This window comes from Rousettus aegyptiacus, unplaced genomic scaffold, assembly GCF_014176215.1.
Source record: "Rousettus aegyptiacus isolate mRouAeg1 unplaced genomic scaffold, mRouAeg1.p scaffold_m13_p_6, whole genome shotgun sequence".
Classification (NCBI taxonomy): Eukaryota; Metazoa; Chordata; class Mammalia; order Chiroptera; family Pteropodidae; genus Rousettus; species Rousettus aegyptiacus.
In genome coordinates, this window is record NW_023416309.1 from 27,476,959 (window position 1) to 27,494,195 (window position 17,237).

The window sequence follows — 17,237 nt, forward strand, 5'->3', positions numbered from 1 at the left end:
GATTAAAAACTTAAAGATAAAACCAGAAAAAGTAAAACTATTTAGAAAATAAACGGGAAAAAAGCTTTTCGGAAACAATTTTTTGGATATGACACCAAAAAAGTGCAAGAACCAAAAGCCAAATAACTGGTGAGACTACAACAAACTAAAAAGCTTCTTCATAGCAAAGGAACAATCAACAAAATGAAAAGTCAACCTGTGGAATGGGAGAAAATAGTCACCAATTTTCTATTTGGTATAGGATTAGTATTCAAAATATATAAAAATGTATACAATTCAATATCAAAAGAACAATCAGATTTTTCAAAGTCAGCAGTGGACTTCAATATTTTTCCAAAAAGGACATATAAATGCCTAACAGGTACATGAAAAGAGATTCAACCTCACTAATCATGAGAGAAATGCAGATCAAAACTTCAATGAGGTATCACCTCACACTCTTAGAAGGACTGTTATCAAAAAACAAGAGATAAAGTTGGTAAGGATGTGGAAAAAGGGAGCCCTTGTACACTGTTGGTGGGGATGTAGTGGTGTAGCCACTATGGAAACAATATGAAGGTCCTAAAAAAAAAAAAAAACTACCATTCTACGTGTGTGTGTGTGTGTGTGTGTGTGTGTATCCAAAAGAAATGATTTATCAAAGTGATATTCACACCTCATGTTAGTTGAAGCATTATTCGCAGTAGCCAAGACATGGAAACAACTTAAGCGTCCATTAACAGAGAATGGATGGAGAAAATGTGTAAACATTAAAATACTATTCAGCCTTACTAACAGGTACTCAAAATTGGCTTGTGGCAAAGAATTTGTCTTAAATATGCAAAGTAGGCTTAAATAAAAACATTGAGATTCTTTCTGGAGAATACAGTTTTAAACAGTAATGTCGATGCTGCAGCTTTTATTGTTGGAGCTTGTTGAATATCTTAGTAAGAGTCATGATTGAGAATTTTCTCTGAGCTACCTCATTAAGAATAATTATAAACTAAAATAACAAATAGCTTTCAGAAACAATGTAGATATAAACTCTTTAACTGCTTTTCACAAAGTGTTTCTTGAATAATTTGTTTTCCTCATTGACACAAACTCTTTTCCCTTACTTTCTTTTTTGTTTTAATTATAAAACATAAAGACAAATTAGATAATATGATAAAACAAACTAACCAACAAAAAACGCCTTTAGTAAGATCTTAAAATAACGAAAAGTAAGATCTTGCAAAGAGCTTTTAGGAGTATAGTCTACTTTATATTAGACTATAAAAAAACAGTATTTTGTTTTTATTTTAGTTGTAAGCAGTCCTCTGGTAAGTTTAAAAAGGAGATCCTTTGTATGATTTAGTTATCCCTATATATCTTTAGCAATCTGTGACTACATAATTAAATGTATTGTTACTATTCCAGTATGTTAAATGCATGCCAAAAATGCTAACATATCCTCAGCTTAGTTTGCTCTACTAATAAAATATGTCTTTCTTTTGAATGTTGGAAAATGTTAGCCACTTCTACTTAAATAAAAATATGTAACAGTCATTGCTTTTAAAATGTAGAGATATACAAATTCTGCATTTAATTAGCTCATTTGGTTAGAATAGAATTTGTGTAACAATAATTTATAAAGCACTTTTACATGCCAGGCACTATTCTTTGAAATAACTCTGTTTTATCAATAATGCAACTGAGTTATGGAGAGTTTAACTAACTTTCAAAGGTCCTAAAGCCTAGCAAGTGGTAAAATATGGCTGGTATTGAACCTAGACAGTCTGTTTCTCAAGACCAGGTCCATAACCACAATACCCCGCTGCTTCTTTTGATGTCAGTAGTTACATTACCCTTTGAACCAAGAATTAGTCCACTCATCTCAAATTCTTTAAATGTAGCTATGGTTGCTTGCTGTCAGTTTAGACAAGTAAGGAAAAAATGTCATGATCAACAGAAGGAAAATAAAAAAAATTCTAACTCAAGCAGTATGATTTACATATAAGAAAATTACTTTTAAGTATATAGACTGACATTTGACAATGCATTTACAAGAAATTACAAAATGATGACACATAGTTTTATTCCCAGTGAACAAAAATAACCTTAAAAGTATTTACTTGATCTGATCAGACTTCTATTGATAATTTATTTCCAGCTCTGCCTTCTCTCTGTAGCCCCTGGCTTATCTTTCTTTTGATTGCTTAGATCCTTTAACTTCTTAAGAATAAGAATGGGGTTCTTTCTCTCACCAAATGCCATTCATGTAAAAGTACACTATTGTTGATAGACCAATTAGAATAAAATAAAGTCAATAAGAACTTTTTCTTAAAAAAAGTAGAGGTGTGTATTGGGGGAGGGTGGGGGATCTATGGACTGTACAGTAAATTGTCCTAATAAAAGCAGTGATGTAGATCAATAATCATTAATAACTTCAATGGGTATTACTAGACCATGCTGTTGGAACCTCTTAGTCAAATTATGTAATCTAATTAATGATGACATTAAGGCATCATAAAATATACCTTCCTCCCTCCATGAGAAAATTTGAAATCTGTAAATGCTAATTCTGACAGAATACTTGTAGGGAAGAAAAATAATTTTCCTTTTACCATTTTAATTTCTTCTGGCTTGTCTAACAATCAAATATGAGACAGATTAACAGGAGAAAAATGACCAAATTTATTATGAATGTATATACAGGTGTTCTATAAGAATATGGGAGCCAAGGACAAATTGAGCAGTTAGGCTTAATGCCACGGAGGAGGCAGGGAGGGTGTCAAGGATGGGAGTTCTGTGTTGAGTGTTGATTGTGGTTTGAGACTTCAAGGAAGGGAGAAGCAATTCACATGGAGACAAAAATGCAAATGTTTGGTAAACAAATGTTTGCTGGCCCATCTTTAATTATGGGACAGAGAGCACTTTGATCAAATGGACCTTGCTAGCTTTTTCCCTATCATGCACTTTCATATTAAAATATTATTATCTACTATAGCATCTCACTCCCTAGAGCAGGTCCTCTATCTACATTCTTTTAGATATTTAGGCAGAAGGTCAAAGGTCCTTCCTGAGTCTTTGGTTCTTAAAAATAAGTAGCTTAAAATAATCCACATTCCAAAAAAGGCATATTTTGGGGTGGTGAACTCTGCTCCCCCTCATAAATGTAAAGAGCATATCCTATTCTTGAATTCAAAATGACTTACTTGTGTGTCCTTTAGTTTACTCTGTTTTGTTGCTGGCACCCTGGGTTTTTGTAATCTCCCAGGATGGAAATTAAGGGAGACCAGACACCAAAGTAGAAAGTTGCTTCCCTGTCTCGGTTTTGCATTTCTTCAGTCATAATCTAACTCCCTGTCTTTGTTTATCAGACAGTACAATTTAGAGTATGGTTCCATTGACCTTATAAATTTAAAGGTGAAACTTCTTTTCTTTTGGATGAGAGAGTCAATATGTAAAACATGGAGTTCCTGGCTTGAAATTTCTCTTCTATGTGTATTTTTCTGAGAATGAATATTCCAAAGATAAACAGAAAAAATGAGAACACCCACTCTGATGCTGCTTGTGAGAAATAAACTGAAAGTAAAATGCTTGTGCCGTATGAAATTTAAAGAGAGAATGCAATACTCCTTTGAATAAGAGGCCAAATGCTTTGAACCAAGTAACTGAGCCAGTTTGTGTGTGTATGCATGTGTGTGTATGCACACATGCACGTTTACAAATGCAAGCTTCTAAACAAGAGAGAGCAGATGACTATGAACATACAAATTGAAAATAGAAGAATATTGAGAAGAACAAAGGTTTCAGAAAATCTGTTACCATTGCTTGATTTTTCTGCTTGATCATTTGAACATTAGTACATTTCAAGACTACAGTGGGACCAGTAGATGACTGTGAGTACTCTATTTTTTTTAAACCTGGGGTTCAAGGATTCTGTTTGCCTGTAGTAAATTAAATCCAGGATGGTGTCTCTAGATTGATATATGGATTAGGAATTCCGATATATTTCTATTTATACAATCAGTAGTGACATTTCATGTGACTGCTTTTATTTTTAATGAGAATACACTTCACAATCACATGCATAAATAAGATCAACCCTCACTGATATTTAGAGAAATCCAAGATATTCTCTAACATTAGATAAAAGGAAAAAAATATGAATGACTCTAAATATATTCATTCTGAAAATAATGATACTATGAAAATTAAAGGTGTATCTATTCTAATTAAAGCACTAGTCTAAGAAATTATCATAGATTTTATTTTATTTACTTTTATTATAATAAATCTATGAGATAGTTATACCTACTCTCATCCCTATTTATATAAATTGAGATATAAGAAATTCATAATCTGTTCAACATTACATAACAAAAGCCAAAGTTGGGATTTGAAATTGGGTTTTCTGACTCCAAAGTATATGTTCTTAACTTCTATACTATACTAGGAATCAATTCCTTAAATATCTTAAAACACTCTCCCAGAAGATTTGAAATGACTAAAACTAAAGATTTAATAGATTGTTTTTTTATTCATTTGCCATCAAGGAGGATATTCCCTAGTTCAATGAAAATATTGAATGCTGATAATATGTCAGATTCTCTTCTTTGTGCTAGAAACTTTTACTGATAATAATTGGAAGCTGGTATGGAAATAGCTGAGTAAAAATTTGAATATAATACAATAGTATTTGTGATCTTTGATGTCATATAAGCTTTGAGGTCTTTGAGTTTTATTTAAGGTGCAATTTGATAAAATGAAAGAGCATGGAATATAGCCTTGCTAAAGGATATTGAAGTAATCTTGTTCCAATATAGTTCTTCAGTCCAAGCAATTGGATATTCAGAGTGTAGAATTCTAACAAAAACTATAGATAATTGGAGGCAAGTAAATAATTTCTCCTTCCTTCTCTTTTCATTACTTCACTTCATTATTCTGAGCTTTCCATATTTCATAGCTAGTCCTAGGGAATCCATAACTCCCATAGAATTATCTATCTTTTTCTGTTCTTTAATGATAGCTTTGTACTTGTAGTGGAGAAAATATAATTTTCCCTCTACACTTCTAGGTTCTTGGCTGAGACCCCCTGTACAAAAAAGACAGAACAACAGGAGAAAAAACAAGTTAATTATGTACAAAGATATTAGATGAAGGAAGCCAGAAGAATGAGGCTTATATATCATTCTGAGCTATGGAAAGGGATAATGGTTTGGGGTTTCAAAGGAAAGGAAGGCAATTCATAGAAGAAGAGAAAGTGTTTGGTAAACATATATTTGCCCTGCCATGCAGGTAAGTCTCTTAGATGAAGAAATTATCTAGGTAATCTCTCTTTCTAGTACTGGTCTCCTTTCTAAATTATTTTGGGCTGTTAAAGAGGAGGTAAAAAGTTTTCCCTAAGTTTGGTAGGTCTCTAGGTTGTCTTCAGCTCCACTTGCCAAAGTGGCATATTTTGGAGTGTCACATTATGCTACCCTTCACACTTCTGCTGAGATAGTGCCAATGACCCTGTCTTAAACAACTAATCTATTGACCATTCTTTTTCTATTACTTGCATATGACATTTTGAAGTTTAGAAAGAAAAAAGGAAACATATTAGTTTTTTTTTTTTATTGTTGCAAATTTATTTGAGGCTATTTATTTTTTCATTCAACAAATAGTTGCTGAGAATCAACTGTGACAATACGTTGCCTCTGAGGGCACAACTCTGAGGACTAGAAGTAAGATCTTGGTTATCACTGATTGTCAGTGAGAAATCAGATATTTATAAATTGATACTAGGATCCAAAGTTATGAGTATATATTAGGAAACCTGGGGATCAGAAACATTTTCTTTGAGAAAGTGTAGCATGGGCTAAAATCTAAAGGATATGTAGATGAATGCTGGGTTAAGTATAAAGATTAGAAACAATGAATAATACAACATGAAAAGGTTTTGTAGTACCTCTGGATGGAGCATAGAGTGATTAAAGAAAATTAAAAAAAAAAAGTCTGGAATACTGAGAGCAAGTAAGAGCATGGAAATAGATGAGACTGGAGAGGAAGGAAAAGGCCATATTGTTTAGGACCTTGTAGGCTATATTTTTTGGTTGTCATTCTCAAATCATACTATGCAAAGGCTTGTAAACCATAAAAATGCTTTTAATGTAAAAGCAGTGTCAAGATATTAAAAAGTAAACAAGTTTTTAATGTAAGAATCATTGAGGTTAAAGATAAAAAATTAAATTTAAGAGCGGGGCAAAATTAATTGCCTGTAGGGAGAGCAGTTAGGAAAAACTATTTGGATTAGCATGGTGACACCAGAGATTGAAAGCAGTAGAAGAATCTGAAAAGTTTTTTCTTAGACATTAAATTTAGGCTTTATTAATAGATTCAACCTAGGATAGTGAGGGAGATGGGCAGGCTCAAAGGTGACCCTCTGGTTTCTGTCTGATGTAACTTGGTTCAAAGTTGTGCCATTCACTGAAATAATACATCTTGGAAGAGGACAGGTATGGGCAACTGGAATTTGATTTTGTAGTGTTACATTTAAGGCACCTTTGAAATCGCAAGTGAATGTTTTGTCTGGGCAGGAATTTTTTTTTCTTGTATTTTTAATTTTTTTTTTCATTTAGTTTCAAGTATACAGTACATTGGATAGATATCTATATAGTTCATAAGACAATCCCCCCAATTGCATCCTCCCTCCCAACCGTCCAGCCAGCCAACGTATTAATGCTAACTGCATTCCTTATGCCGTGCTCCCCATCCCTGTGACCATCCATCAGCTACTAATTTGTACTTCTTTACCCCTTCACCTCATTCTCCCAACCCCCAAAGCTCCCTCCACTCTGTTAAACACCAAATTATTCACTATATTTGTAAGTCTGTTTTGATTAGTTTGTTTTTCTCATTCCTTATATTCCACAAATAAGTGAAATCATATAGTGTTTATCTTTCTCTGTCTGATAATTACCTTCTAGGCCCATCAAAGCAATACTTTTTTTCCATCCACTCTCTCTTCATAAGTAGGGGTCTTGTTTTCTTATCCTTCAGACACTCTATCTTTTGGTTGGAACACTTAATTCTTTTCCATTTAAGGTACTTATTGATAAGAACGTGGTTGTTACCATTCTTTATTCCTATTTTTGATACATGTTTTTTCTTCTTAAAGAAGTCCTTCCAACATTTTCTGTAATACTGGTTAGGTGGTGATAAATTCCTTTAGCTTATTTTTGTCTATAAAGCTCTTTATCTGTCCTTAACTCTAAATGATAGCTTTGCTGGATAAAGTATTCTTGGTTGTAGATCCTGAGTCTTCATCATGTTGAGTGTATATATATATATATATATATATTTGGCCAAGCCTTTCTGTCCTACAGAGTTTCTTTTGAGAAATCAGCTGCCAGTTATAACTGTTCCCTTATATATAAGTAACTATCTGTTTTTTCTCTTGCTGCTTTTAATGTTCTCTCTTTGTATTTTACCTTTTGGTATTTTAATTATAATGTGTCTTTGGATCCCTGATTTTTGGAATTCTCTGAGCTTCCTGGGGTTTTATGTACATCTCTTTCACCAGGTTAGGGAAGTTTTTTCATCATTATTTCTTCAAACAACTGCTCAAAATCTTGATTTTTTTCAGTTACGCTGATCAGACAAATATTTGGAGCCTTAATAGTGTCCCATATCCTCCTTAAATTATCTTTATAGTCTGGGCATCTTTTTTCTTGCCATTCTGATGAGTGTCCGAATTGGCTTTCCCATCCTCCAAACAGGGCATTTGACCCTGTTCTTTATTCACTTTGTTTATTCCTTTTTTTTTAATTGTATTTAATAAACTTCTCATCTCAGATAATGTATTCTTTGTTTCAGACTGGTTCCCTTTTATAATTTCCATTTCCATTTTTATGTTTTTTTAATTTCTCTGTTGACGTTCTCACTGAATTTATCTACATTTCCCAAAAGTTCATTGAGCATCTTTATAACCAGTGTTTTGAACTCTGCATCTGTTAGATTGCTTGACTTCGTTATATCTGGATCTCTGTTCTCTTATTTAGTTTCTGCTTCTTTGCCTTCCCATTTTGGTTGTCTTTCCATGTTTGTTTCTATGTTTTAAGCAAAGCTCTTACGTCTTCTGGTCTTATTAATGTGGATTTGTGAAGTAGGTGTTCGGTGGCACAGTTCTGAGAGGGGTTCAGCTGCAGGTCAAATTTAGCCCAAGCTTGTGCCCTTCTGGGGCCACCTGTTAAGATTTAACAAGCAATCCACAGATGTCGTGCTTATAGTTGCTCCAAAAGGCCATGCCAGGAACTGAGGCTGCCTCCATTGTGAGTCTCTCAGCAAGAAGCACCTGACTCACTGAGGATACACCTGAATGTGGCTTGGGTAAAGCCGTGAGTTGGGGAAAGTTGGGTTTCAGGGAATCCTCTGGGTGGAGCAACCTCTGTTATCTGGTTTAATGATGTCTTAGCTATGCTGGTGCTGTGTCTGTGCACTGGTAGTGGGGTAGGGCTCAACAAGGAACAATGGATACCACCAGGACTTCTGTACCCAGAGAGTCTCACCTCGGCCTTCACTCTGACAATGTCTCCCTGTAAGACCCTGGTGCCCTCTGCTCGCACCCGAATTGGCTCTGGTGCTCAGAGCGAGCAGGTCTGTCAGTGCAAAAATCCACTTGCAGGCATAGCCCCTTAAAGAGGCGTCTGCCGCTGCCGCAGCCTTCATCTCACTCAGCTGCTCCAGACCAGGCTGTCCCACGTCCTCGCGCCGTCCTACCTGCTGTCATTGCAGAGTGTTTTCTTGAATTTCTACCTAGTTGTATGGCTTGTTCATCAGGATCCCAGGTGATTTTTCTTTGCTGCTGATCATTGTTTCTGTTACAACTTTGATTTGGTTTTGCCAGAGGGATGAACAGAGCCTCTATCATCTATGCCATTTTTTTTTCTCTCTTGTATTTTTAAAATATTTTTTTTTAAGTATTCAAACCTGAAGTCTCCACTGCTTACAAACTCACTCACATGGTTATTGGCAGAATTTAGTTTCTTGTGGGCTGTTGAACTGAAGGCCTCAGTTCCGCAGGGGCTTCAGTTCTTTGTCACGTGGGCCTTTCCAAAGAGAGCTCACAGATAGCAGCTGGTTTGAAGACTGAGGGTCTTGGTCTGGATGGGTTGATTGTGAGGTTTCCTGGGAGAGTGAGCAGGGTGTAACTGGAGCCCTCCAGAAGCACTATATGACTCCGAGTGGGTAGGAGACTAAAAGGAGGTGAGGTCCATATAAATGTGCAGAGAGAAGATGGGCTTGGACCCGCTGGGTACTGGCAGCGGCTCAGATAATTGCCAAATCAGACCTGGGCAAGAAATTTAATATGCAAGTCATTGACATATTCATGATAATTGGAGTGTTAATATAGAGGAAAAACATGAAGAGATTTGAAATTTTAATGAAAACATATTGGCTTTAGAAGGAAAATTTGAGAATAGGCTCAGGTGGGAAAAGGGTTTTCCTGACTGTTCTCTCTTCCAGATGAGGGATGCTCATATTTTGACAGCTCTGGATTACTGCCTTTTGTTACCTGTCTGTAACATGCTCTTAAGCTTCAGACTACATAAGGACAATGCATCACAGGTTTAGTACCTTTCATTACATATCTTTTTGATACTTATTTTTAACTCTGACCTGTTGCATGAAATTATTAAAAATATAAGGCTTATTTTTAGCTTGATGACAGATTTGAAGAAATAAATTACACTGAGCATTCAGGTATTTGTATTCATATCTCACACTTTACAACAAATTGGATATGGGAATCAGGTAGGGACCTGAGAAGTCAGAAATTGGAGTCATAAAAAAAATTAAATCGACTTAACCACAACAGTCAAGGATGAAATTAAATAGATTAAGAAGTCAGTTTCCAAGGTACAGACATCATCGGCTGTCTTCCTGTCTTCCCTGTGCAGATTATCCATAGACCATAGAATAGAGAACAGGATCATCCAGCCCCGAATTGCTTTCTAGTCTCCACTTTGATCTCTATTTGAATATTTTGCATACATAATAGTCCCTGGCTACTCCATCCAAAATTACTTTTTTTCCAAGACAATTCTAAATATATATACTTGTTATTAAAATATTTTTGTGCATTTCAAGACTAATTAATTATGCTTTCCTGAATGCATCATTTCAAAACAAACACTTTGGATGTTATGAACAATGTTATTAATAGATTATTTTTATGTATCTGACTAATCTCTCCTTATTAGTGTTGTGAGTCTAAAAAAATAATTATTTTTTGTTTTGATCCAAAATAAATATTTGTTGGACATAAAAATATTTTATTGAGGGGATTTGGAAACTGCCAGAAGAATAAAACTTGCCTAGTTCTTAAAAGAGTAATAGAAGTTAACCAAGGGAATAAGAGGAGAAAGGACATTTTAGCAGATAGTACAGCAAACATAAATTTGGTTTGTTATGGCTAGAGAATGAACTATGAGAATGAAAGGGTAAGAGAGTTAGCCAGGGCTAGGAAATGGGGAATCATACTTGGCTTAACTGTATAGAGAAAGTCTATCCATAAATTTAATAGTAACCAATTGGTGAAAAGTTTTAAATACATTCAACTTCCTTCATTCCTTTTCCTTTATCCTGCTGCCTAAAAAGGTTATTGATTAAATATCTATACTTCTACCAAAATTTGTATGCAAATGCACAATATTTTTTGTCTACTCTCTACAGCAATGGTAGTTTTAACTAAGGCAATGGCCATATATATAAGGGTAGAGAATAGTCTTAAAAAGTAACTCTTCTCTGAAATACAAATGGGAGAAATGTTTGTTATTTCACAAATTGCTTCCCGTAAGAACTGGACAGATTTCTTTAATTCTCTCCTCACAGATCACTTCTACCTTCTTGTTATCTTATTTCTACTCTCCATATGTATTATCTCTTTTCCCTTTAACCGTTTGCGTTGTCAGTGAATTTATTAAAGAATCGACTCCACATATGCCCCCATTGTACTATATATGTGTGGCGGTTTGTGTATATGTTCTTATCTTGTCTCTAACCCTCTCCACCTGAGATTCTTGAATAAACAAGCATTGATTTTGATTCTTATATTTAGTACATAGTAATTCATCTATAAATTTGACTGAATAAATAATTTCTGAGTGCATAAATAATAAGAAAGTAGTTAAAATATTATTGTGAAAACATGGGAGGGAAGATAAATTCTGACTGGGGTTATGGGTGAGTGTTTATGGTATAGGTGAAATCCAGTTTCACCAAGATGAGCAGAGATTTGCCAGGCAGAAGTAGAGGCAGAAATAAATGTAGGTAATAAAAGTCCCTTAAAAACTTTTCAATAGGTTTTGTTCTGGCTAGATTAAGGGTCTAATATGTCTGAAGGGCATGGTGATTAATTCTAAGTAAAGGTTGTTGAGACCATAGCACACTTTGAATGTGATTCTAAGCCATTTAGGTTTGAAAAACTTTGAAAGGAGAAACATATAAGGTTTTTGTCCCCAAAAGTGTCATTATGTTACCTTTGATTTGGCTGCATAAAATCATTCTCATGGAATGAATAGATGAACGCAGGGTGAGAATAGAGCTTCTGGAAGATAGGTGAGGAAGCCATTGCAAGAATACTGGTGACAAATAGTGAGCAACTGTGCTGTATCGGGGTGAGGCAGGAAGGAGAGGAAGAAGATTTATGAGTAGGAGTTATTTTAGATCTAAAAATATTGTGGCTTGATCTCTGTGATTTTAAGCTTCATATGAGAGAGTACATACCTTATAATATAGACCAGTACATGCCGAAGGCCTTATTATTCATGTCGATGTGCATAATAAATCAAATTTTCATAAATCATTAAATAATAAGCCTTGAAATCATCTCCCAAGTAACATACATTCTTAGATGACTTTAAGCAAATTCGATTTATGCTTCAGGCAAAGGAGTGTGCCGCGTACATTTAACTATATTGCACAGCCCTATCAGGATCACCAAGTATCTCCTAGAAGAGTGTTTGTCTCAGAAGTGTACATTTTAAATCTTGCCAACAAGCCTTAACATTTTAATCATCATGGGTATTATAGCTCATGATACTATTTATATGCTCATTATCATGAGGTTCTTGATAGGATATTAATAGTGTTTGGAATAATGAATTAGTCATCAGTACTGAATGACAGGCAGTATTCTTAAGGTTTGTTCAACACAGAGATAATAGATTGTTCATAAGGAATTTGTATTTACCTTTTCATAGGAAACATATATGTGTACTTTACATTTTTAAGTGGCATATGTTATTAAGCTAATACGTAAATATATTACAATAGTAAAATGTGTAAGGATTTTATATATTTATTTTCTACAAATCATTTGGTGATGTGTCTGTTATTATATAATGCAACTTATATCTGTAAATCCTCGCTAAATATATACATATATTCTTTCTTCCTTTCTTTCATTTATCTGATCTGCTTCCATTGATGACTCTATACTTTTGACTCCAGACTGGCAATATGAGGGTAAGATGCAAAAATAAAAATTCCAAACAACCTCATGAGCATTGCTTGTCTGTCTTTGTTTTATTCTTAGAACATTGTTAAAATTTTATTCACTCTCTTTAATTAGATTCCGTATCATGATTAAAATCCAATTATGTTTGTTTCTGTTGTGAAGCTTTAATTACAACTTATCCTTGTTAATCATTCCTTTATGTTATTTCTTTGGGTTAAATTACCATCCCATTATCTCTGTCCTGAAGGCCTGATGCTCTCCAGTGGTCTCTGCTGGGGTTTTCTCAGTAAAGATTTGAATAGTTTTATGGTGCACAAAGTGACTGTGTTATGATGTGGTAAGGCATCTGTGTGGTTCTTATGAAATGTTTTTAAAAATTAAAAATCGTTAAAAGTAATGGTGCCTATTAATTTGATTGTGGAAGTTTTCTTTTTATGTATCAATATACATCTCAATGAATTTGATATCAGAGTAAGTGCCCCTGCAGTTGTGACTTCTTACTTTTGGTTATTTTCTCTCTTTAGACTGCAAACTAGCTAGGGGAGGACCACCAGCTACCATAGTTGCTATTGATGAAGAGAGTCGGAATGGTGAGTGAGCTTTATGTTTTATGACTTATATAAGATGGATTTCTTCTCATTTCAATGCTAGATTTGTTATGCATGAAAGTATTAAATGAAAGCTTCAATCCAAATTCACAAACAGTTTCTCTTTAATTTCTTTCCTGTATGGGTTTAGTTACTGTCATTCCCTAGAAATGCTTTACTTGGATTATATTATGAGGAACTCTTTTAATGAATGACTAGTAATGTTTAATTTTGATTATGAAGAAGTCATTTGATTCAGGATTAAACCAAGATCGCAAATACTGGCTGGGATAGGTATAGTTGACTATTATGCATGCACAATCACCAAGGCATCTAACTAAAATACATTATATTCCTCCAAAAGAAGTAGACCAAAAGGGAAGCCTTACCCTGCTGACTTAAATTGGCTAAAATCTGGTAAGAATTAGGATCCATAGCCTATTAGACATGGTGATTTAGAAATGGTTAACAGGAAAATTGAAAGTACTTGGGAATAGAAAAACTGAAAAAAATTCTAGAGCATAGAAAAAAGTGTGAATTTTCACTCAGGTTGTCTACCATAATTAATAAGTAATACCTAATTCATATTAAGTTCTTCAAAAAGATAACTGTCCTTATTGAAATAAAAAATAAATATATTTAGCATGTTTTTCCACAACACTCTTTTAGCCACTCTAAATTTTAATATACCAATATCTAGAGATTCTCTTCCTCTATTAGGAAGCAGTGAAATGATAATATATTGAGTGTTGGTTTCTAATTCAAAATATTCTAAGTGAGAATGTGCTCTGTGGCTCACTTTGCCTGCTAATTCTATAATGGACCCTCAATTGCACTTGTTTGATTTGCACTTTCTGTCTATTCTAAGCATTGTGGTTTCTGAATTTATATTTAAGAAGAAAAATTGTCAATTATAAGAAGATGTGGTTTTTCCTATAATTTAGCCTGCATATATTTTGAAAACTTTTATAATATACATATTATCTGCATTCTTCGCTTCATCATGAATTTATTGAGCTGCCTTAAAAACATTCTTTTAGTCTTTTGAAGAGTTGGTATAAACTTCTTTTTTTGCACATCCTTCAGAATAGGCCAAAGATGTCTGGAGCTTTGCTGGCCTCTGTTTGAACAAATGTAAATGTCTACACTAAATTTTAGCAACATTTTAAAAATCACAAAAATTTAAGTTTTTTAAAATCATTTTTAAAAATATAATTTTATTAAGCATGAAAGCATTTGAAGTTATTAATAGTTATTATAATGCATTTAAATAAATTGGAAAAAAACCCTATATGCATCTGCAGAAAAGGAAACATATATAAACATGCTACACCAGAAATGTTTTCTGCCTCGCAGGTAGTATTGTGGTTTATTTATGGTTAACCATTTTTTTTTCTATGAACAAATCTGTATTTTCTAAATGTTCCACAAGGAAAACATTTTTCTTTTTTAACCAGAGACCTTCTCCCACAAAAAAAATGACAGAAGGCCAGTCTATATTTTATTGTCTTCTCGTTCACCAGTTCCCTTGAACGTATGAGTTGAGCCGAACTAAAACATTTAGTTTAAAGAAATAATTTTGTTTTAATGTGTGATTCTATACAGAGCTTATTCTGCCAACCAGATAATTATAGCCATGATTATGATGATATTTTATCTCCTCTTATGTTGATTCGATCCCTCTTCAAAGTAGCTTGGGACGTCAACAAAGGTGTTGCCATAGTAGCACTGTACAATGGCATGTTATGTAAGTTCAAGATTTGTATTTTAGGAGAATGTGACATAATATAGAGCAGTAATGTTGTGCTATTTCATTGACATAATTTGTACAAACTGCCAACTACTGAGAATGCTGCCAAAGTTATTTGAATGTCATCACAAGGAGTCCATAAATATTAACCAATCCAAAGATTAAATGTTTTACATTTTTCTTTTACATTAATTTTTTTAAAAACATGGTGATGAAATAAACCTCTGCCAGATATTATAATGTAGTGTGTAATCATCCTTGTCTTGAAAGTGTAAAAGAAACAATCTATGAAAATGTTTTTTATATTTTTTGACAATCTAAGAAACTTCCCAGTAAGACAGTTATATAAAGTCCTGCCCTTTAACTTTCTTAATTTTCTTTTCCTGCAGCTTTTAATTGATAGTAATAAAACATGTAGGTGTCCTATTCTACCAATATTGTGCACGCTGGTTCATTTTTAAAGGTTCCAGAACTTCTTAAAAGTAAGGTAGAGAAAATCTTATATTAAGTTAAACTAGTAAATTCATTGTGTGTTAGCTTACCTTTGTTTTAATTTCTTGATGCTTACTGCTAAGCAATCTATTGGTAAATATATCCTTTACCAAAGTATGGCTTTTAAATAACTAAGTTTTTTTTTTTTTCTTAATCTACATTTAATTTTCTTATATAAATCGCTGAGGTAAATTTATAAAATGTCCATTATTTGTCATATGAATTTTCATCTTTCAAGATTTTTACACTCTGTGGTATGGAAATATTTCCTTCTTATGAATATGTATACAAAATGTATTTGCACATATGTATATTTTTGAAAGAATTAAAAAATTAACAGGTGATGATCCATAAACTTCTTTATTGACCTGGATCCTATTAGATTGTTCCCCTTCTTGGTCATTTTCCTCAACAGTGTATTAATAACAGAGTTGTTATATCACCCTTGGGTTCAACCAGGAGTTTTTTTTTTTTTTTTCATCACAACTATCAGAAAACAAGCTTATGTTAGACTAACACAAAGTCAACACATAAAGACACATATTGGTGCCTGACAACTACCAGAAAGCTCTTGAACTAGTAGGTAAACCATGTTTAGTGCATAAATACATTTAGTGGGGAGAATGTATACAGAAAGACTTACAACATATTATCTTATTTAATAAAATAAGAATGTTTAAATATTCTTTCTGGAAAACATGTACAAAAAAAAACTATCGATCAATGAAAAAGCATGGAGGAAAGTTAAATGTCTAATTATTAAGTGCAAGAAGCCAATCTGAAAAGGCTACATACTACTGCATACTGTATAATTCCATTATGTGACACTGGAGAAAATAAAAAGATCAATAGTTGTTAGAGGTGGGCAGAGTAAAGATGAACAGAGGATTTTTAGGGCAGTGAAAAATATTTTATATTCTAGCGATGAACATATGTCATTATACATTTGTATAAATGTACAACACCAAAAGTGAAACCTAAGGTAAACTGTAAACTTTGGATGATATTTCAGTGTAGGGTCATCGTAGGTAAAAAATGTATCATTCTTGTGAGTGACATTGATAATAGGGGAGGCTATGCACGTGTAGGGGCAAAGAGTATATGAGAAATCTTCGTATCTTCCTCTCATTTTTGCTGTGAACCTAAAACTACTCTAAAAAAATGGAGTCTTAAAATATTTCTTTCTGGAAATATATATTCTAGTTTCACTTGACTCCAAGTTGCTTATGGCATTGAATCCTTAAAGGAAGAAGAGAGGCCAGGAGCGGTTACACTGGAACTATTTAAAGCTGTCTCTGAGTGCCAGACAAATCAGAGTCCTGGCTGCTTTACAACCACTATGGAATAACTTTCAAAGAGGCATTAGAACAACTGGTTCAGACTAGTTCTCAGAAACTGGATAAATGCATAGGCAGTGTTGAGTGAAGGGAACAAGACAATGAATTTTAAGTCATGATTTGAAGATAACTATGATTATACAAAAATGGACAGATTCAGAGGCAAGAGGATGTCATTATCTATATGAGAGATTAGAAGGCCCATCCTAAATGTCCTTTATGGAATTAGTTAAAAAGATTTTGTGACCTCACAGTAAATTTGAGAAATGAAAGATAATACTGGGTGTCTTCACAATTTGGAAGGAGTAGCCAACAAAGGATGCCATGGATGTTTCCCCATCCTTGTCAGGGCAATTTCCAGAGCCAGAGTGTGAATCAAGTTGAATTTACATGCTTTCAGGGAAGGAGAGGAAGTCATAAAAAGGAACAATGATTTCATTCGTTCACTCTTTCCCTGGCGTTTCTCTGGTCCCAGCATGCAACTAGAGGAGGGAGGGGAGGTATGTTGAGGTTGGGTCTTTTTTTGAAATAGTCATTGAGTGGCAGAGTAGATGACTAAATCTTTATGTTGATGTTTTTCATTCTTTATAGTCGCCAATTACGTG

At 33.8% G+C, this 17,237-nt stretch overlaps 1 protein-coding gene across 1 annotated transcript in view; it reads left to right on the forward strand.

Annotated features, from left to right (window-relative positions):
* PCDH15 (protocadherin related 15) overlaps window positions 1-17,237 on the forward strand; it is a gene marked incomplete in the record, with an annotated part of 701,567 nt that overhangs the window by 183,205 nt on the left and 501,125 nt on the right. The window contains 2 exon segments of the mRNA XM_036222126.1: window positions 12,460-12,474; window positions 12,991-13,056. Coding sequence (XP_036078019.1) covers window positions 12,460-12,474; window positions 12,991-13,056 — 81 coding nt within the window.